This window comes from Apteryx rowi, unplaced genomic scaffold, assembly GCF_003343035.1.
Source record: "Apteryx rowi isolate R43461 unplaced genomic scaffold, aptRow1 scaffold_17, whole genome shotgun sequence".
Taxonomy (NCBI): domain Eukaryota; kingdom Metazoa; phylum Chordata; class Aves; order Apterygiformes; family Apterygidae; genus Apteryx; species Apteryx rowi.
In genome coordinates, this window is record NW_020447974.1 from 4,217,637 (window position 1) to 4,242,968 (window position 25,332).

Genomic DNA, 25,332 nt, shown 5'->3' on the forward strand with positions numbered 1-25,332 from the left:
TGCTATATGATGGAAAAATAGGACTACAGTGAGCAGCTAGTAGCAATCCCTGTATTTACAATTGTAACCTCTTCCTTTGTAAAGATGGTTTTGAGGTTTTTCTGAGACCCCATCTCATTTAGCTTTTGTTTTGAGAACTAGACTGTGAAGAGTCACTATTTTGTTTCCTTAACTTGTATATCTCAAGAAAATGTTGGCAGTGTTCCAAAATACCAAAGCCCATAGACATTCTGTGCTTGTTGTATAGAAAGTAGAGCAAGAAAATAGAAACAAGAAACACCTGGGAGCACAGAAAAGCAGGACTCCCTCCATTGACCCACTTGGACCTGCTGCATGGTTCACTGATGCGTTTTTGCTTACCTCTGGGCATAAGCCCCCAAAAGGAGTAGGGAGGAATATTACATGTAACTTCTGACAGCAGTAAACTTATTTCAGTTAACTATGAAATTATGAAGAAGAAAAGCTGTGGTCTGAAACGTTAGTTACATTTGCTCTGTGTGCTTCAGTACAGATATTTAGCTTCTGTATGCACATAATTTGGAATAGGAAATTTTGAATTGGGAATTGGGACAGTGTATGATAACCTTTAAAATCTGGCCCCAGAAATTTGTCTCAAAAAATATCAGGAAAGATTACTCAAAATGTGTAAGTTGTATTTAAAGTAGATGGGAAGGATTCTAATCTTAGCATCTATCGTAATCATATCAACTGGATTTTGAAGAGCTGACATTGAGAAATTCAAGAAACTGAGCTGGTTCTGTTAAATTGAAAGGGTTTGAACCACACAGAATTTAGAGAATTATGTTAAAGGGGTACTTACTGTCAAAGATGTGGAAAAGTCATGGAAACAAAAGATTGGAATCTTAAAAACTCATCCATGTTTATTTAAACAATTAAATATGGTTGTTTGTACTTAATTTCCCTGAATTTATTTTGAATTTTTTCTTCCTAATTAACTCTTGCAGAATAGAATAATAAGTTGGACCGTTTGGGAAGAGGCAGTGTGACACAATACTTTCAACATTTTATTCTCTTGTTATTCAGAATGAGGAAACTAAGGGAATGTAGATGGTGATTCATTTAGTATAATATAAGTAGTGTATGGAAAAGTGCAAAAAGTCTAGATCTCCTGGTTTTGAGTCCCGTGAAAATAAAGTTCACAATTATATTTGTTTCCTTTTCAACTTGCTTTTCATACAACCAAAAATTTATCAAAATTTAGGAAAGTTTGGTTAGTCTTTTTGCTGCTGTTTAATGAACTTGCTTAGACACCATGGCTGGTTAAGGAAGATATACAACACTGAACTTTGAACCTCTGTTCAGGTAAATGTAATATATAATTCCTTATTTTCTACTGTCACTCACAACATTTGATATTCCTAAAATGTTTCAGCTGACTTGAAAGCATCACTTTCTGTCATGAAGCTGTTATAACAGTGGTTCTCAAACCAAAGTGTAAAATCATTTCTGTTAATTTAATGCTGAGTGCTGGAATAAAGCAGTGCTTCACTTCCATTTCCTGTGTAATAACCCTTCTGGCAGTTTTTATTCATTTTCAGATGCAAGACAAATCCAAACACAATCCTAGAGTAGTTTTGTTTTGTCTTGTTTTTTCCTTCAAGTGCACTTTTCTTGGAGTTTAGACTAATAGCTTTTTAAAATAACCTGTTTCAGAGTAATTTTTGGTGCAATGAATTGCACCTCACCTGAAGGCTTAGTGCAAGTTTAATAAAAAGGCTTTATAGATACCAACATTACAGATCAGAGAAGCAGAGATAATATTAAGTATAAATCACTCCAACTTGTGAAATATTTGGAATAAGTTGCTCTAGGGCTAAGTCCATACAGTTCACACTGCAAAAGACAGTGCAGTTGGTTATTTCTCAGGGCTCAAATAATTTAGATCAAAACTGATCATTTACTTTGGGCTATATTTGCTTAGGTTGCAATAGCTATGATTTCAGGTGGCACCAGTTGTGGTTGTTTTCGTGCAAGCAGATAATCAGCTACTAGCTTTCAGCTGTAGGTACTACCAACTAGAACTGATTCCAGGGACTGGATACAGCATGGTGGTTATTCTAAGGCTGATTGCAGGAAAGCGTTTCAGTTTGGGAATGAGAGCTGAAGAGTGTTCCTGAATGCATTCTGTTAGCCTCACAAAGGTCCATGCAAGTCATAAGTAATTCTTTAAGCCATGGATGATCTAACATGACTTTCATTAATTTGGCTTTGAATATAAACAATGTAAACATTCTTTTAACTTGAAACTCTTACTGCTCCTCCTTTGCAGGTATCAGTGATTTTTATCCTTATGCAAAAATTAAATTCCTATTTGTATAATAAAATAGTTCTACATAAAAATTCAGTAGCAGAAATATTGTATAAATCAAGGTAAATAACATCTGGGCTTTAGAAATAGGCCCAGATGTTATAATACTGAGCATAATTTAGCTGGCAATGTCAGACTTTTTTTTTATATATACTTTCATACCATAATAAAACAACAACCATTCTCCATTGATCTGGTGCTAATTGTTTTCCATATAGCTTACTATCCCATGGGTTGTAATTGCACCAGTGAGATGGATGATAATCAGTAGGATATAATTTTAACTTCTAGGTTATATAGCTAGAAAAAGTTGTTATAAATCTTTGAAAACACAGAATTACCATTTTACCAGTGGTATGAACATTTCATTTCCAGCCAAGGTGTTTCCTAGGAGATTTTGCTATGAGACTGTAGTTTTTCCCTTCAGATAAGGTGAAAAATACAGGCTATTTTCCAGATCTGACAGGAAGCTTTCATCGTTCCCATATCTTTAAATGAGTTAAGTCCTGAACGTATATGAACACGACGCTGATTATGTGTGCTTAATAAAGATCCATTCCACTGTTCTAAAAAACAGGGTTTGCCATCATGCCGTTGGCAATTTTCAGCTTTTGTGATTACACTAAATAGCTAAAATACAATAATTAAAGCAGGTGGTCTTTTACGAATTAATATTGAGATGTTTCTTAAGAATCTAAAGAGTTGGTAAGTCTGGATTTTCATAGCTGGGCAGTAAAATAATGCATTAATATACTTGGAGATGAGAAGCTTTTACTCTTACAGCATTTTAATGACTAGTAGTTAATATTCCTTTTCTTATGAATTCTTTCCTATAATGTATAGAGAAGGTTTTCCTGCAGAGTACTCACATCAAGAAAATTAATAAATGCAAACTCAAAATGCAATCTAAAAAAAAAAGTTGTTTAATAGCATTACTGTGAAAAACATACCAGTTACCTGAATAATCACATTTTACTGCTATTCTAAATGTCTTACAGGGATACTATGATATTGTTGAAATTTCTGTCATTCTATCTTACTGTGGCCTGCTGTACTTGCTTTGTTCTATACATTTTTATTTCTAAGGCAGTRTTTCTTCATTGTATAGAGTATTTCCTGTCAATTTAGTTTAAAGRGAGAAAGAAAAGGCCTTTCAGGTTGTATCTTTAAACTCTTGACCCAAGAATTTAAAGTTGCTGGTACTCTTGGCAAAGCAGAACAATAAATGGTTTAACAGGCTGAGCTGCTACATTGAGTGGGGTGTTTTTTCCTTCCTTTTGGCAAGGAAGAGGTCAATCAGTAATTTCACTAGTTCTTATGTATGAAGGATAGACTAAAATCTTCACCCACTGTTTCATAATACGTTTTACTTTGTACTTTCTGTGGCCCTTCAAAGGCAAAGATTGAAATTACCTTTTTTCTTTAGTCCAAACTAAAGATTCATCTACAGCGTTAAGGGTTTGTTTGGTTGTTTTTTTCCTTTATGAAATGTTATTATCTTTTGGGATCTTCTTATATAAACGCTTCTAACAAACTGAAAAATGCTTAATGACCCAAAATAGTAGTTTTTTTAGTGTAGAATTAATGATTTAATTTTTTCCTATAGTTAATGCTCAATTTATTTTATTCTCCCATAATTTCTTGTGTTTATGTTTTAGTCTTGTGTGAAGTTGTACTTACCCAAGCAAATTAAAAAAATCAAAAAACTTCATTTTCATTAAAGCTACTATACAATTTAAAGCTACTTGAGATACGTTAGGGAAAGGGATTGTTTTTTGTCCTAAAGCAGAGAAAAACCTGTAACTGATGACATGTCTATACATGGAACTAGTCAAGACCGCCTATTTGAGTTTAACTACTCATATGTGATGGCATGTTTGGATAGTTCTGTTAATCTGACATAAATCCATAAAGAATGTGTCCCTATATGGCATTACTTAGGAGTAGCTATTTCACTTAAGTCATTCCCTTCCTCAGTCCAACTTTTTTAATSTAGACAGTCATTGACTTCTCCCTTTAGAACAGTGTCTTGTATGTTTACATTCTGAACAAGATCGCAATTGTGACTGATATTTTACTTTTGCAAGAAGAATAGCGGCTGAGGCTTCCACTGGCTAATCACAATATAAATTCACCAGGGGCTTTTTCCTTCATTAGTCCTCCTTCTGCTTCCGTGCTGCGCTGCTGGTTTCATGCACATGGGCAGCACAATATTGTGCCTCTTCAGTGGTCTAATTTGAATCTGATGTGCCAGAAGTATGGAGGAAAGGGATGTGTCAGCTTTCTGTAACAGCTGTAGAGAGTGTAATTCTCTTTATCTGAACCCAGAATGTTTTAAAACCATGGCTCCATACTTATTTACAGAAACCTCCTTGGCTTACCCCATGTTTCATTTTTTCAGAACATCTCGCTGTAAGAACAGCTGTACTGGTTCAGATCAGCTAGTTCAGATCTAGCTCACTATCTTGCCTCCATCAGTGTGGCCTAAAGCAGATGTCTGGGGAAGAGTAAAAACAAAGTAAGCATATGTAAAATCTCTGCTACTACTTTTCCAGGCCTTGATCATTTTCAGTCCGGGGAATTCAGGAGCCTGTTGTGGTTCGCTTATCAGTTAATTGCTATCAACCTTCCCCATGCCCCTCATCATTTTATAGACTTCTGTCATATCCTTGAAGCATCTGAAGACTACTTGTACTGTCATGTCTTTGATCATCCTTATTCTTGATCTTTCGAGTTCTGTTGTACCCTTTTGAGAGGAGAGAACAAGAACAGCATATATTATTCAAGATATGGGTGAACCAGTGATTTATACAGTGGCATAATGATGTTTCTTTTTTTCCCTCCTTCTGTTCCTTTCCAAATCTTTCTGAAGACATAAGAAGCCATGCCTCTTTTTGGAAGTACATTACCTTTTTAAGAGCTTGTGAGTTTGAAATGCATAATCTAGTAATCTGTGTTGCAATCAAATTTAATTAATGAATGTTTGCTCCATGTTGAGGCCTCCACTGCCCCCAGTTTTAAACTAATTCTAAAACTTTATTTTGTAGGTTTGCGAAGATAGAGATTAGTGTTTCAGCACCTATTATTCCGTTCCGAGAGACAATAACAAGACCTCCAAAAGTTGATATGGTGAATGAAGAAATAGGAAGACAGCAGAAAGTTGCAGTCATACACCAAACAAAAGAGGACCAAAATAAAATTCCTGAAGGAGTTGAGGTTGACTCAGATGGGCTCGTTACAATATCTACTCCAAATAAACATGCTACTCTCAGTGTAAGAGCAGTGCCGCTTCCTGAGGAGGTGACTCGACTTCTTGAAGAAAACAGTGACTTAATTCGAACTATGGAACAACTCAATACATCTCTGAATGAGGATAAAAAAACCCATGAGATAAATCAGAAGACTATTGATAGGATTAAGGAATTTAAACAAAAGCTAGAGCAAAGTTTGCAGGGAAGAAAGTGGAGAAATGCTGTTGATCAGATATGGTCATTTGGACCACGGAAGTGTGGACCTAATATTTTATTATACAAATTTGAAGGTTATAAAAAGTCTGTGTGGCAGTGCCTTGAGAATGCTGTGAAAGAAGCAAGTAAATACAGGGATTTTGACAACAGCATAATAAGTGGATTTCAGCTGGCTACACTTTCTGGTCCCATGTGTGAAGAACCTCTCATGGGTGTTTGTTTTATGGTGGAAAAATGGGAAATGGGTAAAGTTGGAGAGGTACTGTCAGCAAGTAGTCAGGATTCAGGGGAATGTGATGCCCTAGAACATGAACCAAATGAAGATACTGTTTCTCTAAGTAGTAGTTACATGGCTGAAGTTTGCAGTGAAGATAAACACCAAGACAGCAATCAAAGTGTTCCAAGATCACCTGAGAAAGCTAGTAAACACAAGGCAGAAGTTTTACTTGCAGATTGTTATGGTCCCTTCTCTGGACAACTGATTGCCACCATGAAAGAAGCTTGTCGTTACGCTTTGCAGGCAAAACCACAGAGGCTTATGGCAGCCATGTACACATGTGAAATAATGGCTACTGCAGAAGTTTTAGGTAAGACAGACAAAATAAGCCTGTATCAAGAGTTTGCTTTCCAAGTTAAAACATGAGTTTTATAAATTAGACTGGATCAAAAAGTATAACTTGATTAAAACTTTGCAGAAGTACTTTATCGTTCTCCAACAGGTGTGTACCATGATTCTCAGGCTGTAGTATCTGTATTATTCAGAATGCAAATTTAGCATTCTTCTTGCTTATCTGAAACACGAGTATAAGGAAGAATATATAAAACCCTTTTGGAAGTGCAAAGATGCAAAATGTTACTTTCCAATGAGATTTATGTAGTAGCAACTTCAGTAGATAAATATCAATATTATACTTCATAATTTAAATAGTAATTCCAGGAAAAAAGGATGAGGAAAGCATTTTGGGGAGTGTGTGTGTATGTGTGGGTTTTTTTTTTCTCTTCAGTAGTCTTGGCTAATATATCCCACTTCAAGATGTTTTAAGTTAATATAATCAATGTAGAATTAAAATGAAGAAAAAAGAGTCTTAAATTATTGTTACTGTCCAGCTGTAAGGTCTTTCTGCTAGTCTCCATATCCTTCTGGTATGCAAGATACTCACTTGCAAACCCAGTGCATACCAAATTTGTGTCGCTAATATTACCTTACCGCTTACACCTACTTAAACTTGTTTTTATGACCTACTTAAAACACCACTTAACTCACCCTAATATTTGTTCTCGGAGTTTTCCATGAATCTGGTCCAATACACTGAGGTTTTAGTTAAAACTAACATTCCATTGTGTTTAAGCCATCACCAAATTTACTTTGACAGCACTACTTATGACAGAAATTATAGTATACCCCACATGCAATAGCGAAAGATTCGGTTATTTTTGTCAAAACATACGCTGTCACGAACATAAGTGTACTGATAGCAGTTATAGGGGGAAAAAAATGGTTTGAAGAGCAAAATTCATGCCTTAAAGCATGAACAAAAAAAATGCTTTAGATTGAGCAACTGTTTTGTAGAGCTGCGTGACCCTGTTCTGCTCTGGAGGTGTGCTTTAGTAAGCCTGTTAAGGAGGCCTGCAGTAAATTTATTAGCATATATTACCTCAAGTTGCAACTTATTATGGCATACTTCTGCATTTTTTAAAACTGTCTTTGTTGTTTAATCTGTAAGAATGATCATCAAAATAAAGCTTTGTAGTGTTATGCATTACCACAACATCTCTGACTATGTAAGAATTTAAGCAAGCATGTTAACACTGCTTTCTGATGTATATATGTATATATATGTATAAATACGTATTTATTTTTTTAATGAGTGTAAGTTAGGATTCAGACATGCAAGCAAATTATGCCAGTTTAATGAATGTGAGCTGTGTGATAATAATCATGGACATGYGCTTAGTTCATTACAAATTAATTTATTGTTTGTTATAGAAGCTTAAGCAAATAAATTGCCTCCTGCCTGGGGCAAGCGAAGCGTGTGTGTGCCCTCCGCGGGGTAAGGCATGTCTGTTGACAAATGATAAACCACTGGCTTCTGTAACTTGAATTATTTCAGTTGGCCCTCCATATGTTGATGCCCAGCTTGAGTTTAGTATATCACAACATTATCTGCTTGTTCCTAAGATACCATAGAAAGCTTGTTAGTCTGTAGCAGTTGTCTCAGTGCATAAAGTTTTTCTATCAGGCTTTTCCGACGGTGAAAATAAGCTGAACTGGGGCTGAAGAGAAGGGCAAGGAGAAAAGAATGTAGAAATGTGCTAAAACTTATGTGTCCAGTGGAGTGTGCCTTGATATAGAGTAATTAGACTTGGATCCCATATCCACCTGATATGTTCCAGGAGGTTATGCTTTGAGTACCTCATTCCTTCAGTCCTTCCCCTGGAAAACTCCATAAAGCAGGAGTATGTAAAAATGGAAGTTCTTTCTTTTGTGTAAACTGCTGAAAGCTGAAGAACCTTCTGAACCAGTATCACGTTTCATGATTATTTAGCCTTTGCCTGTTGATATTCCTACATTTTGAGCTCTTCTCCTTACCATCTCCCTTTTCTGTTCTGGAGGCTTATAGCAAGACTGTCATTTAACTTTGATGTGAGTGAAACTTAGCTGGGAAAGGATTTTACCAGACTGCTTTGTGGCTTGTGTTTTCGGATTTTGATAGCAATTTTTATGTTGTTTTATATTTTTATATATGCATATATACACATACATACATGTATGTATATGTGTGTATATATGTGTATATATATAAGGATATATATATATATCTCCTTAGAATTCCAGCTCATAGCATTTTAGGGTAAAAGTCACATCACTTCATAGTATTATCTCTAGCTGTATTGTATAAGTAAAGTATGCAGCTTCCAAAAGAGAAGAATAGTCCCTCCTTCCCTATTTCTTAATTTTATTGGTAATGTTGTTGTATTAATTTTAGGCTCTTGCAAACAGTGCTCCTGTTGTCCTTTGACAATATTCCTCTCCAGTGTGAAGCTGGATCTTTGTAGTGTGCAGGGAATACAGAAGTTGTGTAGTATTTTCACTTGACTTACCCATCTTGAAGAATGCTGCAGTACGGTAAAGTGGTAAACAGGCCTTGCATTCATTTCAGCTCCTTAAAATGTTTATCTTTAAAATGAGTCTATTATGCATACCGTTATTATGTATGCTGCAACACCAAGCTATTTTTGAAGTCCTGTCATTGTTTCAAAATATTTTGTTGGCTATTTTGAACGTGAAGGGCCTTTTAGCCCTAGTGCAGAGGTAGAACGGGAGTTTCTTCAGTGTGCTGCAGCCTGCCCCTAGGGGGGAAACTGAAGACTTCGTATAATTTTTTTGTGATAGCAGTAACTGAGACAGTATTCCAGACTACTTGGATGAAATGGAAACCACTTAGTAAGCTAAATAAATTGTTTTCTGGCTTTTGTGCTTTGGAAGAACTGTCTTCAATGAATTATGGCCAGAAAATATGTGCATCTCAAATGCTTTGTGATTAATGTTACTGCTAGTATCTCACTAATACATGTGTAAAGTTTCATGAGTCCTACTTAACACAATTGGTAAATAATTTGAATTATAATGTTAATAACCTATAAAGTGATTTTGTTTGGACTTGTTTTAACAAATAGCTTTAATATATACTGTATGGTAGTATTAATAAGTACAGTGACCTTGACGTGATACCCTTGTGCAGTGTGTATGCTTCAGCTTGCATTTTAAAGCAGTAAATGCATGAACAATAAACCAGTAGTTGTGAGCTGTACGGAGATATGACCCTTTTATATTGAAAATTTCCTGCACTCACTGAAGTCTCTTTAGACTTGAAATTGTTTAGTTTATGCTAACAAAACCTATATGTGCATGGCAAAGTTATCTTCAGAATGCCTTAATCTTTGTTTGATTTTAAATTTAGACTCTTAAGTATTTCCTCAATTTCTTACAAGCAATAAGATGACTGTTATGTGCATAGTAAAGGTGCAGCTCAGTCAGAGGACCAGTGAGCAGGTCCCAGTAATGGCTTGAGCAGATAAAATTATTAGTGATGGTRGAAAGAATTGTTCAATCCGTGTTTTATTAGAAAACTACAAACTTGGARAAGGTGGGGACTGAGCTGGGGCTTCGTTACCTGCCTCTGACGGGAAGATGCAGCTGTACCGTCTGGGTGCTCGCACTGACTTTCCTGRCCAAAGGCCCCGATTCTGCCTTTGCAATAAACCCATTCCAGCACCTCCTCTGGTATCCCCCAAAGGTTTACAGTGTGTATGCAAATCAACGTGTGTGGCTATAGTAGCGAGTGAATATCTTTCTTCAAGACAGAACTGGTGACAAGTATTATGAATTAGTGGTGTTTCTCTGATTATTTCCAGTAAGAGTCGGTTTTGCCCAGCTGTTTAAAAGCTAGCAGTATACAACCATGTTTTTTCATTCCAATATAATTTAAAATATTTAACCCTCTTAGATACTGGTATAAACTTGTTCTTCACTATAAGGTACCTTTAAAATTAATTTGTACACCTAATCTTATTAATTCTTCACATTTTTTAAAATGAAGACATTTCTAAAATATTTTTTTCAACATATGGGTTTATTTGTGCTTATATCAGCTTGATCAGTACAAATGTATTTGCTAGTTTTTGTCTGTAGAATACTTCATTATCACATAAATATGCAAAGATATTTTAAATACAAATTTAATGTAATGCGTGCTGTAAAGCTGACCATAGGTGCTTTCACAGCTACTTTCACGACATCTACAGTGTACTTCAATGGACTGGATATATTAATTTGATAAAGGAAAATAAAAATGATCCACTAAAAACATAAGGCTGAATTAATTAAAAGACTAATCAAACACGTTAATATATGTGCAGTATTTCAGCTAAAMAAGTTTTCTGTGATTAGAATAGCACTGCTGTATTTGGGACACTACCATATAGAGATATTTAGATCCATATAAACTTTTAAAGGTACTTAAGGTACAAGTTCTGAAATTCAGTAATATTTCTTAGTAATGTTCTTAACTGGCTATGTTTCTTAAATATTTGGTTGTATGAAGTAAAGCAAGTTAGGCACGTAATCTGGCAAAGGGCCTTTAAAAATAGCTGTATGATACTGTAAAATACATATAGTGCAAGCATTATCTAAATCCACACACTAGTAATCACTTATTATGTATGTTAGTGCTRTGGTTCTGCACGTTTTACTGGCATAATATATTGCTTGTATGACTTTAATTAATCCAATTATGCTTTTTCAGGGAAGAATTTGAGCCAGAGAAACAATATATTTTACTTAATTCTGAAACTTCCTAAATAAATATTTACGTGTTTGTTTTTAGGAAGCAGAATATAAATATATAGGTAAGCTAATCAGAATTGTGTCTTTGCAGGTCGTGTGTATGCTGTCTTGTCGAAAAGAGAAGGCAGAGTGTTACAAGAGGAGATGAAAGAGGGGACGGATGTGTTTATTATTAAGGCAGTCCTGCCAGTAGCAGAAAGCTTTGGTTTTGCTGATGAAATCAGGAAGAGAACTAGTGGCCTGGCCAGTCCGCAGCTGGTGTTCAGCCACTGGGAGGTAAAAATATCTATTCACTGCATCTGTTTTGGTGATCTATTTCCTGTAGATGTGGCAGACTGGAATAATAAGGGGAAGAGGTTAAGTATTGGTCAAGACATTTGATAATTCCTTTTTGAAAGGAAGAGGAAAAAGTAGCTTTATATTAGTCTTTTTTTTTTTTTTTTTTTTTTTCTTTTATAAATGTGCAGTTCAGAAAAACATTATTTTTATTTTGTTTGGATGCTTTGGGGTTTTTTTTTGTTGTTGTTCTGTTTTTTCCCCAGTATAAAGTAAGTGCTTCAGAAATGAAATTGATTCTTCAAAAATTGTGTTTTTCTGAATTATATATGACTTTTTTAATAGATTGCTGGTAAACTTCTTGGGCAGGGCAGCGGGGGGAAAAATCATTAACAGAAAATATAACAACAAATTTCTCTATGTATGTGGAAGTTAACCTTTCCRTGATTAGCAGACATTTAGGTAGGTATTGTTTTGTACTTACATACTCCAAGACAACATATATTTCCATAATTAAACRTAAAGGGAGTTGATTTTAATCTTTCAAAGCTAGATCTGGTGATAGTAAGTGGAGGTGTTTTCAGAATCGTTCCCTTTGGATATCTTTGTCACTTAAAGAATCAGAGAGGTAAAAGTGGAGATGTAGAGGATGTGCAGGTGGGGACCTGATAAGAGATGTCATCTGCTGAGAGCTGCGCTCTCTTTGGTTCCTATAATGTGGATAGGAAGGCACATTTTGAAGGCAGAGGAGGAAAACCTTTAAATCACTGTTCCTTGTTCAAGAGAAACAAAACTGCGTTGTAGGACTCTTCAGAAGACTCCATCAAAGGAGGTTAAAATGGGTTCAAGGGTAAGAGTCAGTGAGTATAAGCTTTTCAACTTTTTTTTTTAAAATAGTTGAACTCTAGATTTTTTTAGTCAGGTGTTTTTTTATTTGATGTTAGGACCATAGAAACTTCAGTAAATGGATGAGAAAGTCTTATTTTTATCGTTTGATCTTCTAATTTATTTTGTGACCTTAAATGTCAAGTCTCTGAGTACAAACAACTACAGATTTTTCATGCTGGTAATACTCTGTATGGCTGCCAGCTGTGGTCTGTTTACCACTAATTCTCTTTGAAGTATGTGCTGGTTTTTCACATGGTGAGGATTCCACCTCGTTTCCTGTGGCTAATTTACCCTAATAATAGGTAATATTTGTTAGATACTTCCCTAGSAGTATTTCTCTGCTAGTTATTGCTGTAACTGCCTCAGGAATTTTATAGGAATGCTAATGGAAAAGGAGGAGGATCCCTGCAAACCACTTTTGAGTCATGTGCTATCGAAAGAGTTGGGAATCCTTGAAACAGTACGATTAGGAAAGTACATTTTGTCGTCTTTGGTGATGCTACCTTACTGGCATTACAAAGTGCAATGGACTGGGGACGTTGCCCTCCTCCCTGAATATTAATACTGACTCATTTCACCCTCTTATGGCACTTAGAGTTGAAGTCAGGTCATGCAGTGAATTGTAGAGACAATGAAGGTGTAAAAAGATTGGTAAGTCTGACTTCACAGAGAACCAGGAAACGGGAGAATGATGGCAGAGTCAAAGAATTAAAAATAAGTCAAATAGGAAAAAAATACATTGAATAGAAAAGACAAAACCTACCAAATCCACAGACAGTGCATACATGAAAAAAAAATATGTACAACAAGAACTTTTTGGAGTATGGGGATTTAGGTGTAAGTCAGTAACAGATCAGGTACTTCAAACCAAAGAGTGTTGGCAATATTACATAAAGTATTTTTTTCAATTTTGGATGCACTCACCTGAAGTGCAGCTGGCAAGGTTTTTTGGCTTAACTGGTCTTTTGTCTGAACTGTCTCTGCTATCAGTGCCCTRAAGAAATATCACTCAGAGGACATTAATTCCAGCTAACTTGTTCTGYGCCAGTTTCCTTAGGATTTGCGACTGCTGTGCTCCAATATTAAACAGAAACTTAAACCTGTTGCCTCCATGACCTTCCTCTCTACTTGCAGACCTAGGTGTTTATGGTGTCACTGTCACTTTTATCACTTTCACACAGGAAAATGTTTGCATGTAATTACAGATATGCATAGTTYTTCTAACCTGAGCTGCGATGTCTGGCATTGCATGCATTTCTACTCACTTCCACGCACTAGCTGAAGTTGMAAATGTGAGCCGGCTGGTTTTAGGCAAGCACTGTTTTTTATCAAGTGAGGTCATACTTATTACTTTTCATATGATTTTTCTGAACTTGATTGATGTGATAATTTATTTTGCAAGGCAGAAGAAATATGACAATAATTTGGCCTTTTTTTTATAACTACATTACACATCTGGTTATGAGAGGTACTGAAAGCCTGCAGTATTCAGTCAGTTTAGTAAATATAAAATATATATATATAAAATGTGTGATGCTTTTGATGTTTATCCTGTATGGTTCTTATCTGGCCAAACTTCTGGTGGTCTGTAGTAATAACGATAAATTATGGGTGAAGAATATTTGTTAATTTGGGTGCCTTTCCTCCCCCCCCCCCCCAATCATTTAAAAGGTCCAGTAGAGAACTGAGCATCTCCAGCTCATTTATGATGGAAAATCAAGTCTGGAATCAGACTTGAGATTGCCCATGAGAATATGGAAGAAGTGATTTGAATAGAACTTCTCTCTGTAGTATTAATTTTTTTAAAGCTGTTCTCAAGTCCAGAGTCAGAATCCCTTAATGAGTAATATGGAAAAGGCAGCAAGAACTGTATTTGTGGGCCACAGAGAGATTTGAACAACTGGCAACTTTTTCTAAAATTAACACTCAGGAGAGATTTTAGTTGTAACTAGTGTGTTTAAAACGTAGTGGTAGTAGGAAAAGCGATTGTGTAAGCTAGTCACCTTTTCACCTGTCAAATCTGTCAGTGGGGAGGATTGTTTCTTTTGTCACATTGAAAGTCATGTTCACATATTTTTCTGACAAAAAAAAGCCTTTTACTAAGCTACTAGCAATGTTGGCTCTGTGCAGCGATGGCAGAGGGAGTGGATTTTACTTGCACATCATCAGCAGAATTGCTAAATAAGTACCATTTCAGAATCTCTACTGGTGGTGTGACAGAGAAGCCAGAAAAATAACTGTTTGTGTCTCAAATGAGACATTTGTAGAGCTTTTCTCTTTCTTCTTCTCTGCTTCTCTCCCTCTGCTTAAAACAAAAACCTACCAGATTTCATCAAGTTTTAGCCCTAACAGTATTATGTTACTGATGAAATTTCTTGGTATTTGGTATATACATGATAAATACCAGCATTTGTATGAATCCCAATTATTTAGTGTATCGTTGCATAACATAATATGATGTGAACTCGGTGTAATCTCATGCTGTTTTTTCCTTAGTGCTAAAGACTGAAAGGGAATGTGGTAGCTACTTGGTTTTCTTTTGCATTTCCTATGTTACTGAGKGTAAGGTTACTGCCTTATTAACTACATACTATCCAAACCCTTCCATGAAATTCTGAATTAAGTCTGTGTTCATGGTCTTTTCTCAGTGTGCTTGACTTATTAGCTGGGTACCTGAGACATGAATTTCTTTACACAGATTTCTTCTGTCCTCATTTTATCCTCATTTTACAGATGGTGAAATAGACACCTTTTTGAATTTAACTTCTTTTCAATTAGTTAAATTTCATTGAAATCATATACCTAAAGTATGTTTGAAGGCATCAGTTTGGAATTAAATCAGTTTTTCATTCTTGTATTTAATTAATATGATTTATAGATTATGCATACAGGAAGGCCAATGATAGAGACTACCTTTAAATGGAGCCATTTTGGTCTCAGAGGAAATTAAACACCATTTTTTCCTATCCAGTTAATGAATATGTTTTGTATAGTTCAGATCACTCAAGTCCCAGGGGATGGAGCAGTACATGTATTGAGGTCTGTCCTGTTACTACTTTTTTGTTCATTTTTTTTGTGTTTCTTCTTTATATTTAAACAATTCATGCTTGAACAATTTATTCCTGCCTGTAGTGGGTGAATGACACCAAATAACAATTAACAGGATCTTTCAGTTTGGTCCCAGATTAGGCCAAATTATTTTTCTTTATGATATCCCTAAACAAATAAGTGTATTTGGTTTACTCTGCCATACTTTCTTAGATTTCGGTCTAAACTTTCTTCTGAATTCTCAGGTTTAAAATACATAGCTTTGGGGCAATTATGACCTGCTTGTTTTTTTATCCTTAAATTAATAATGCATATTCATTTAATGTTTTTTTTTTTTTTTTTTGCTTGAGCTGGTTTCTTTTGTCCTATCCTGATTCTTTGCAGTTATTTGTTGCACTCAGTCATGCTATTTTATCTTAATCATAAGCTCCTTTGAGCAAAAAGATATTTGTGATTGCACAATGCTTAGAATAATGGAACTCTGTAATTCCATTTGGGAGATCTGTGTTATAGTAAAAGTATGCACATGGCTCTGTTCGGATACGGACTGAATTCTCAGCAACTGCAGAAATTGTCCAAGACCTCTAYGGGTTAAAAGTTGTAAAATTGATTGCATTCTTGTTAATGCACATCTTTTAAATTGGGTTATGATTGCCTATTAGACACACTTTTATTCTTTGGGGGGAAGGGATGGGGGGAGAAACCATAAGCACATATCTTTATTTGAATCATTTTTGAGTATTTCTTTCGAATAGAGTGGTCTCTGGAATGTACTGTAAGGCTCTAGAGAAAGGTAAAGGCAGAAGGATTGCATGTAATATGCAGTAAGAGTATGATGCCTTCTAAATCGCTGGAAGTTTTATATTCTTGATTTTTTTTTTTAAATCACTCACTCCTGATTCTAAGCCCTGTTACACTCAAACAGAAGTTGAGGGCTGAACATAGAGCTTGCTGGATGAGATTTAGGCCTCCATTAAACAGGAAGCAGGCAAAGGTAATGAAGTCTCTGAGATTCTGTGAATCTGTACTAGGCTGAACTGTAGCTTTGCATGCATCATTGTGCCAGTGACAGTTTGGGCATGTAAATGAATTCGAGGAGTAACTTGGAACCTTTCAACTACGAAAGGCTCTTTATATTAGCCAGAACATACGGAGCTAATTAAAATAGCAAATAAAAGTGACAATGATATGGCTTTAATTTTCCCTCTCAATGCGTGTTTCTTAAATAATAGGAAAAAATGTAATCGTAAAGCCACAGGCCTCCTTTTTTCTTTGTAGTTCCCTAATCCCTGTTTGTAGCTACTGACTGAAGACAGGGCTAAAGCTGGTCTGTCACAGACTGAGACACAAACAAGGATGATGCTCTTGAGCCAAACTATACTTTCTTCATAACACTTAGAATTGGGAAAGGTACTATGCAAATGTTCATTATTATGGTATTTATTGGAAGAGAAGATATGTCTGACTTTGTGCGTATTAGGGCCTCGGCCATCACCTTCATATGTAGTGAATGGAATCTCTGAATGCTTCTGAAATGCTTTTGGAGGCTCCCTTTATTTTCTAGGGAATCTACACCCCAATACAGTCCTGTAAGCTAAATGTCAAAACTTGAGCAATAAGAATTATCCCTTATCCCCTTTAAACCTGCTGTGTCTGAAAGGAAATTAAATGTTGTGTCTYTGATACTTTTTTGGACTTTTGAGGCTTTTGCAAGTTGGCTAATGGAAAGGGAATAAATGAACTCCGCCACTGGCTTCATAGCTCCTCTCTCACTCTTTTTTAATAGTATTTTTTTCAAAACTTGTAATTCATAATCAAGAGCTTTTGAGGGAAAATACTTCTAAGAAATGGGGAGAAAAAAAATTAGAGATTTTTTTTTCCAAGTTAGTTATTGAAGTCAGCAGTCTATTTTTATACTTTCTTTTAGATGCTTATATGAAAGTATATACTAATGATCTTGAGAAGAACATATATTGTATTTAATTCCATAATACATGAGTTGATGTATAGGGATGCAAAGTGGCAGTATTCTGTAAAGCCAAGATTTGACTACAAGGCATGGCTTTTTCCCAACCAACTGGTAAAAAGGGAGAGTGATAATTAGCTCCTTTTATTCAGGATGTGGTATAGAGGTTAACTATTTATAACATAGGCAGGCTGGTACACAAAGTATTTGGAACAATATGAAAATTTGGATGCTAGTAAAATAACTATGGCTTGTCTTTATTTTCAGAACAGTTACGTATAGCTTCTGTAAAATTCTTTAGTATATTGTAGATATTCCTTCTTCCATGGTACTAGTCAGCTTTTGTTACAGTTCGTGTGTTCAGAATGTTGTTAGCTAACGCATATAATTAATGAACTCCTAAAATTGCTGTGGCCTATACATCAACTATTATCCTTCTCCAAAAAGAGAAATAATACTGGCAAAAGTTGATTATGGAAATAGGGAATGTAACCAGATTGATGTTCCATACAGTTCTAGCGTGATCTGCCAATATGTGACCCCTGGCGCCTCGGGAAGGCAGCGCTTCCATTGCTAAGAACTCCCATGAGCTTATGTAGGAGTATTCCCTGTTCAGCTGAGAGTGATACAAAGATGTGTCCTAAAGGCGGTTCCCTCACTGCTGCTGCTCCTTCATGTCCACTCCTAGCACATTCCTGGATTCCTAAAAGAATCTTTGCTTTAAGTCTGCTGTCATTTATGGGACAAATGACAGTGTTAATATTAATGTTACTCCTTTCCTCCCTTCCCCTTCACAGGTTCAGCTGTTAGTGGAAAGATGCTTGTTAGGAAATGAAATTTTTCTTCTACTGCCTGTGCTGCTACTGCAAGATCCTAAGATGTTTCCAACAATCAAAGAGTTGGTCTTTTAGCATAGCACAGTTCCTCTGTTCCTATCAGTTCTTTTATGTGCAGCTATTCAGTTTACATCAGCTGGACACTAAGGGGGAATTCTTTCTTGTATGATTTTTCTTATTGCTCCCTTTCTTGCTGTTTCTCTTGGAACTTCTTTCTCAGCTAGTRATGACCATCTGTCTCTTCTTCCATATTTATTAAAGAGACAGCACTTATGTGCTAGGGAAAAGTACTAAAAATATTTAAAGAGACAGCATTTATGCACTTCTAAAACAAAAGAAAATCCTGTTCTTGAGTTTCCTGCTTTGGAGAACTCTTTTGAATCTAATAGGGCATTTTCTCCATGGCAATACAGTGCTTTATGCAGTGTTAGCAAACACTGCTACTGAATTATCTTACATCTGAAGACTCCTGCTGAATTGGGAAATCAATTGCTCCAATTATAAAACTCTACTACCCTGATTATAAAACACAGTACACCCCTGTGTGTGTATATATGCATATTTATGTGCACACACATGCATACATATACATGTCTATATAGTGTGTGTATGTGTATATGTGTGTGTAAACCCACATGCTTAACCCTGGTTAGTGTGTTATAGTCCTTACAATGTCAGCAGTTAATGGACCTTCTCAGTTACAGGAAAACTTGTTCTTGAATAGCAAGGAGTTAAAAAGACCAGATAGCTGGCCTTGAGAGTGTAAGGATGAAGCTTTTCACCACTTGGCTGAACAATGATACTTGATGTTCCTGCAAACTTACATCGTGGTTAAACAGAATGTTCTAAAACCCTGATTGCGCTGTTAAATTGTRTAAGGAGACCTGATCTATGAGAAAGAGTTCTGGTGTTAAATTGTTATTCACTTAAAATAGTTGGACATCATTTTGATTTCAGAGTATTTCTCCAGTTTAAGTCTGCACTTACCAAAATGTGCTGCAGTACATTGGTTGGTTTGTTCTGCTTCATATGCCAGAAATGTTAGGGTTCCTTTCAATATACTGGAAAGCTTGAAGCTATCTTCAGAAGAGATACAGTCCTTTAAGAGAGAAAGCCCAATATTTCAAAGTCTATTACAAAAACATACATGTATAGAAAACTTCTTAATATAAGTCTCAGATCAGTGATTTTTTTTACCTCATTTGTGCTTTATATTGTATACTTATGTTAAGAACCCAAACCTGTGACGTTCCTAAGGTCCATGTCTGCTTGAGCTATCTACAAATCCCCTCTGACTGTATAAACTGGTTCTATGGATCATCACAGAAATGAACCTACCATTTTTTTCCCATATCAGTGTCTTTATATTTATTCTTGAAAACTAAATATATATTGTTTCTTCCCCTTCTTTCCTTTGATCTTTTTTATTCTGTTTCACATTATTTGCAGAAATTGTGTATAGTTAAAAATTCGTAAATGGTTACTCTAAGTTTTAATTACTTTTGTATTTTGTATCGAGAAGCTACTTTTCCTCTTCCATCCAGACACACTCCTGCATTCAGAGACATACATATGCATGGTTCTCCAAAACTATTAAACAAAACCCTTTCAAATTTTACRTGCTTATTTTTAGAAAGGTGTTCTGCTTTTCAGCTATGTGCTTGGAGGAGGAATACTTTCCTAGTATGGTCTGAGTGGCATATTTGTCCATATATGCATTATTGGTTGGTATTAAAATCTCAGTTTGGCTTTACAATGATGCTAATTTATGGTTGTTCATTGTTTTTGTTTGCTTGAAATTTGGAGGGGGGAGGGAAGAGACTTTCAAGTATTCTTTCAGTTGAAGGGCTAGTGTCATTTTGTCATTATTTTCCTTTCAAAAAAAAAAGGAGGGGGGCAAATAAAAAAAATGAAAAGCCAGAGTACTAAATCCGAGAAGTTTGATTCATGAAAATCTATAAAGCAAAACAACTTTAATTCAAATATGTTTAGGATGATCATGTGCTCTCTGTTATGAAGTAACTGGTAATGGCTGTGTTTGGGTCCAATTCACAGTTTAGTACTTAGTGAACTTAAGTAAAGAAAACAGAATTTATATGATAACACTAAGGGGAGGAGAAGAAAAGTCTTGTTAAAAATTCATACCCAAATTCAGTCTTACTGTACTGAGTAAGAAAACGAAAGTAAAATACTGCCTCATATTCTGAGTCAACTTCCAACTACGCGTGTGAAAGATGTTTCTTACACTGACTCCCACCCTCTGCCTCTTAGTCCTCATCCCAGCCTGGTGTTTCATGCAGGTGTTTCAGGTGCTTCAGCCCTTCCCATGGCTCATCGGCGCTGCAGGATGGTGCTCAGACCACTCTGTGCAGCACGGGCAGCGGCAGCCCCTAGTCCTGTGCTATCATCACTCCCTCTTCCTGCAGGATGATGGAGAGTAGCTGTTGACGTGGAGGTTGCTTATGAAGCCGCCAGACATCATCCTGCACGCAACTGGGGTCTACCTTTTCTTTCGCCTGGGAGTAAGGAATGACTCTGAAAGGGTCGCTGCCAGGCACTAGCATGGCGTGTGCGTGTGAGGAGGTAGGGTAGAAATGGGGGACTGGCCGCGCTGCCAGCACTGCCTTCCCTGCTCTGTAGCTGCTTGCGTCAAACGCAGGAGTTAGCCAGCTGCTTGGATGTGCCTGTGTTACGCTTTGTGTGGTACTTGAGGATATCCTTACTTACTGAGGTAATAAGTCTTTCTGGATCCAAGATCACAGGAAGAGTATGGTCAAAAAAAAATCAGCCCCTGCCCACTTTTGAGACTGCCATCTCCTCCTTGCCCCAGCTCCACCTCCCCAAAATGTCGTACCCCCTTGGCTCTGTTCAGAGGCTCCCCTGGTGGTGCTCGGGTGCTGCTTGTGCTCGGCGCCGCTGCCAGCCTTCACAGCTCTGGGAGTGCACTGCYGCCCTCCAAACTGGCCTCGCGCAGAGGATTTGTTACTTTGGTTCTGCTCAGTGCAGAAGCACTTCTGCTGCGTTATCCAGCCTATTCCCCAAAACCCAGTTTGGAGATAGCAGTTTTTCAAGGTCACATTGCACATAAATCTGCAAACTTCTGCCATTTACCTGAAAGGCAGAGCTAATTTCTCTCTGACAAAGCTGCGTCAGACATCAAAACAYGCACATCGGCTGTGCCCTTTTAGCTGCACAGCCTGTGCCACTGCTGAGGGATAGACACCATTTGAACTGTGAATGTTTTTAAAGTCTTGAGGTATCTTTCTAGTATCCTTTTTATTTAGGTAGAAAGGATTCTGCTATACTGAAGTCTGTATCCTCTTTGAAATTGTGCATAGTAGTTCTTCTGAAACTTTTTTAGACAAGTAGCTTCTTCCATAACTATTTTGTTGGCGTGCTAAGAGCTGCCTGTGGTAGTGCCTGAGCACTGGCCTTTCTTATGAAGGAGTTCAGACTGGCCATAATGTTCCTTGCTAATCTTCATCTTCATTGGACAGTATAGGGCTGCTCTTCCTGTTCATCCAGTTCGTCCAATTGAAGCATTTTCCACACTGATGATACTTGGCTCAAAAGAAATCCCTGTTTTCTGTCCTTATCAGGCAGTATGGACCAACAGGAGAAATACTGGTAGGGACATGGCGCTGTTCCCAGGTCTGCCTGACCTTTTGGATGAACTAGGCAGATGCCTTCTGTTTGCTTTTGATGTCTCTCTCAACCTTGTTCTGCATAATGAGGCTGCCTTAGGCAGAGACTGTTTCATACCATCATTTTGCGAAATACGCTAGACAATAGGACCCAGAGCGCTGTTGGAGCCATCTGGGTGCCGCGGAAATGCAAATAATAAATCATCTTCAAATTAAGGCATGAAATTCCAAGTCCTCTTGAATTGGAATTAATCTGTTCTAACTCAAATCTTATTGAAAAGTTTGATTAATTTACTTACTCAACTGCAGAATTTAGTAAACACTTTATTGCCTTTCACTTTTAAAACAGCACTCATAGTATTTGTATTTTTATTTCAGGTAGCAAGATCGTCTCTGATACAGGCATTTGTTGTTTGAATAATTAACATGTGGATTGTTAGGCTAAAAGAAAATGAAGGCTGTTTTCCCTATATTATTCTGCATGCTGTTAGTAAACAAGTCTTTTGAGACTTTGTTGTTTGGGTGTGTTAGTTGGAATGGTTATGACACTTAATGAAACAACTCACTTCTGAATAATTTCTTTTTCTCAAGAATGCCCTTACAGTATGTGAAGTACTCTATTCACTCCCTTTAAAATACATAATCCCAGCTTCATTATAAACACTGTGGGTTTTTTTCATTTTTATTTATTTTTTTATACCTCCAGTTGGCTCATATTTCTGCAGTGAGCTGTAGTGCACATTCTTCCGCATATATTTCACTGGGCGGTGTGTGTGTGTATAAATATATAAATAAATAAAAATAAAATTTTAGTACGGTGGAATTCTAGTGATTTGCTTATAGTCATACTTTAAACAAAAATTGTATCATCCAAGTTGATGTTGAAGTTATTGTTAAGCGGAATTATTAAAGAACACTTCTRTCACTTAAAAAATTGTGTTTGTGACAACAGATTTAAGAATTGTATCCACTGCCATGCGCTAGTTCATTTTAATGTATTGTGTTTTATGTGCTACCTTTAGAGAAAATACTTGGTCTCTAATAGAGAAAATGCTAGTCTAATGATCCACTATGCAAATCTTGATCTGTAATTCTTTTTTAAATAGTCATTGTTTTCAGAAGATCCTTGTGGRTGTCGTGTAGAAATACTCAGTTTTGTTAACTAGTTAAGTGGCAGCAGTCTTGCCGCTTTGTCATGCCCTCTTTGGAGAAGTAATCACACTTTCATTCTGCGCTGCTTGCAGTTAAAGCTGCCATTGTCACCATCAGATTATTCTGGTTTTGAATAATAAATAAGCAGCTAGGCCAGTGGCTAATTTTTGCTGATTCTGTAAAGGATCCCTTATCATTCCTTATGAGCCTATAAAGACCTGATCTAACTGTCTAAAATACACTGTAAATACTCCTTATTCCTTTAAATACACAAACACCATAAATAATGTCCCTTTTTGTCATCACTGAGTGGAGAGTGGCTTGCTGCCTGTTACAAGATCATCTCCTTCATATGTTTGTAGTCTTCATTAGGGTGCTATAACAAGCATTCTTTATAAACTGGGAAAGCAAAACAYTTGATGGGTTGATATGGTCACAAAAACTTTATGATATTACCTGTAAGGATGTGATGAGGACTTCTACAGACTGGGAAGGCTGGGCTTTCTCCAGTCCTCCGTTCAGTGTCTGTTCTTCTATGGAAAAGCATTTAACAAAAACTCATAGCTCTTCTGAGGATTGCACTTCTGTTTCTCCCAACAGTACTAATTTGTTAGAAAATTTGCCTGTGAAGCTCCTCARTAGGAATTAATATTTGTGTGTGTCTGCAGATTTTATATAGCCTTTTCTTGTGTAAGGACATAGTTACAATCTCAAAGTGAATCAGAAATGTATAAAATCTGTACAAATTTAAATTTTACAGATTATCTTTGGCTAACTAGAGAAGCATTAAGCCTGGAATTTGTGTAAATACTACATAGCATGATGGCAGAGACTAAAATACTTCTTCAGACCTTCCTGGGGAATTAAAAGTGTAGCTTTGCTGTGCAGGATGAAATGAGGGAAGCTTTTAGAAAATGTGTGAGATGACTGTACATCTTTGGCATGCTCTGATAGTCTGAAAAGTGCTGGGTGTATAGGATGAACTGGAGATAAAGACTTGTCCAGTTATTTCCTGATCATGTTGCATCTGAAATCTCCTCTGGAGGAGGGCGCRGGAGATCCACAGACTTTAAGCTGCAAGAGCAGCTCTACTGAAGAGTAGGGAAGAGTTCAGCTCTACTGAAGAGTAGCATCAGAAACAAGGATTTCATCCGGCCTGTGGGATTTCATCAGGGTTGAAGAAAATGAGGCATAAAAATGAGCAGAAACCTTCAGTTCTACTAAGTTCTGATAAAATCATAGCGAGACAATGTTCTAAATAAGGAATTACTTCTTGAAAATGGTGAATTTTCTAAAGGTTATTTGGCTCTGTTTGCTAACTTGCAGTTGTATTAAATATTTGCTTTTAAAAAGTCCATATGCAGATAAATGCAGCTGAACTTCAAAAGCTGTTGTATGCTCCTTTACTTAAGGCAAATACTGTATACAATACCTAGCTCTTGTTTGCTGCATAAATAGCTAATTGCAGGCTTTCTGGGAAACTCTTACCTGCTCAACTTTCWTATCACCCACTTTAGAGATTAAGATTACCTGAAATGTTCCAATAAGCCTTTGTACTACTTTATTTTTTTCTTTCTTTTTATAGATCATTTCAAGTGACCCATTCTGGGTGCCCACCACTGAGGAAGAATATTTGCACTTTGGGGAAAAGGCAGACTCCGAGAACCAGGCCCGCAAGTACATGAATGCAGTAAGAAAGCGAAAGGGACTTTATGTAGAAGAAAAAATTGTGGAGCATGCTGAGAAGCAAAGAACTCTCAGTAGAAATAAGTAGCTGCGTCTGCTTTCAGTTCTCTCCTGACTCAGCTAAGTGCGGGTGGATTATTTTCTATGCAGCAGTTTCAAAATTCATCTGGACTTGTTCTTTCACACCAGTTTTCTTAAACATCTGTGGCTTATGTTTTAATAAACTTAAGCCTTTCCAACTTTTCTACAGAGAAAATAGTTTATTTAAGTAAAAGATAGGAGCAGATTCTTTAGAATTGGTCTTGATTTTTAAATTTTCTGCCATATTGTTGTCACAGATTAGGAAATCCTAACTTAATTTTTGTTTCTTTCTGATTTATCAGATGTAATTACAGTTAGAACTGGTTAGCTAGTCTGTTGCAAATAAACTATGCAATGAATTTAGCTCCTTAATGTTTTTGACTCCTTTAAATTGATTTTGTTTTTTATAATGTATTTGTTGCTGACAAGTCCTTTCCATAGTTACTTATATGTAAGTAGTCGTAAGGCTCTGAGAAGTTTGTAAACGATTTCTTCACTATATTCCTTATGTAAACAGTCGTCTAAATCATGTGGTACTTTTTCTGCTCCCAGGTTGTAGCAATGAATCTTTTTTTAAATCAGTGAAAAAGTAGCACATGTGGAAGACTAAGT

The 25,332-nt window shown here is 36.4% G+C and overlaps 1 protein-coding gene across 4 annotated transcripts in view; it reads left to right on the top strand.

The window, feature by feature from the left end:
* EFL1 (elongation factor like GTPase 1) overlaps positions 1 to 25,092 on the top strand; it is a 92,364-nt gene extending 67,272 nt beyond the window's left edge. Inside the window, exons 18-20 of one of the 4 annotated variants that reach the window (XM_026060487.1) lie at positions 5,377 to 6,383; positions 11,235 to 11,419; positions 24,539 to 25,083. In XM_026060487.1, coding sequence (XP_025916272.1) covers positions 5,377 to 6,383; positions 11,235 to 11,419; positions 24,539 to 24,727 — 1,381 coding nt within the window. In that variant the 3' untranslated portion in view covers positions 24,728 to 25,083. Of the gene's footprint in view, positions 1 to 5,376; positions 6,384 to 11,234; positions 11,420 to 24,538 lie in introns of all 4 variants that reach the window. The other 3 variants (XM_026060486.1, XM_026060488.1, XM_026060490.1) reach the window with 3 other exon arrangements.
* Positions 25,093 to 25,332: the final 240 nt, after the last annotated feature.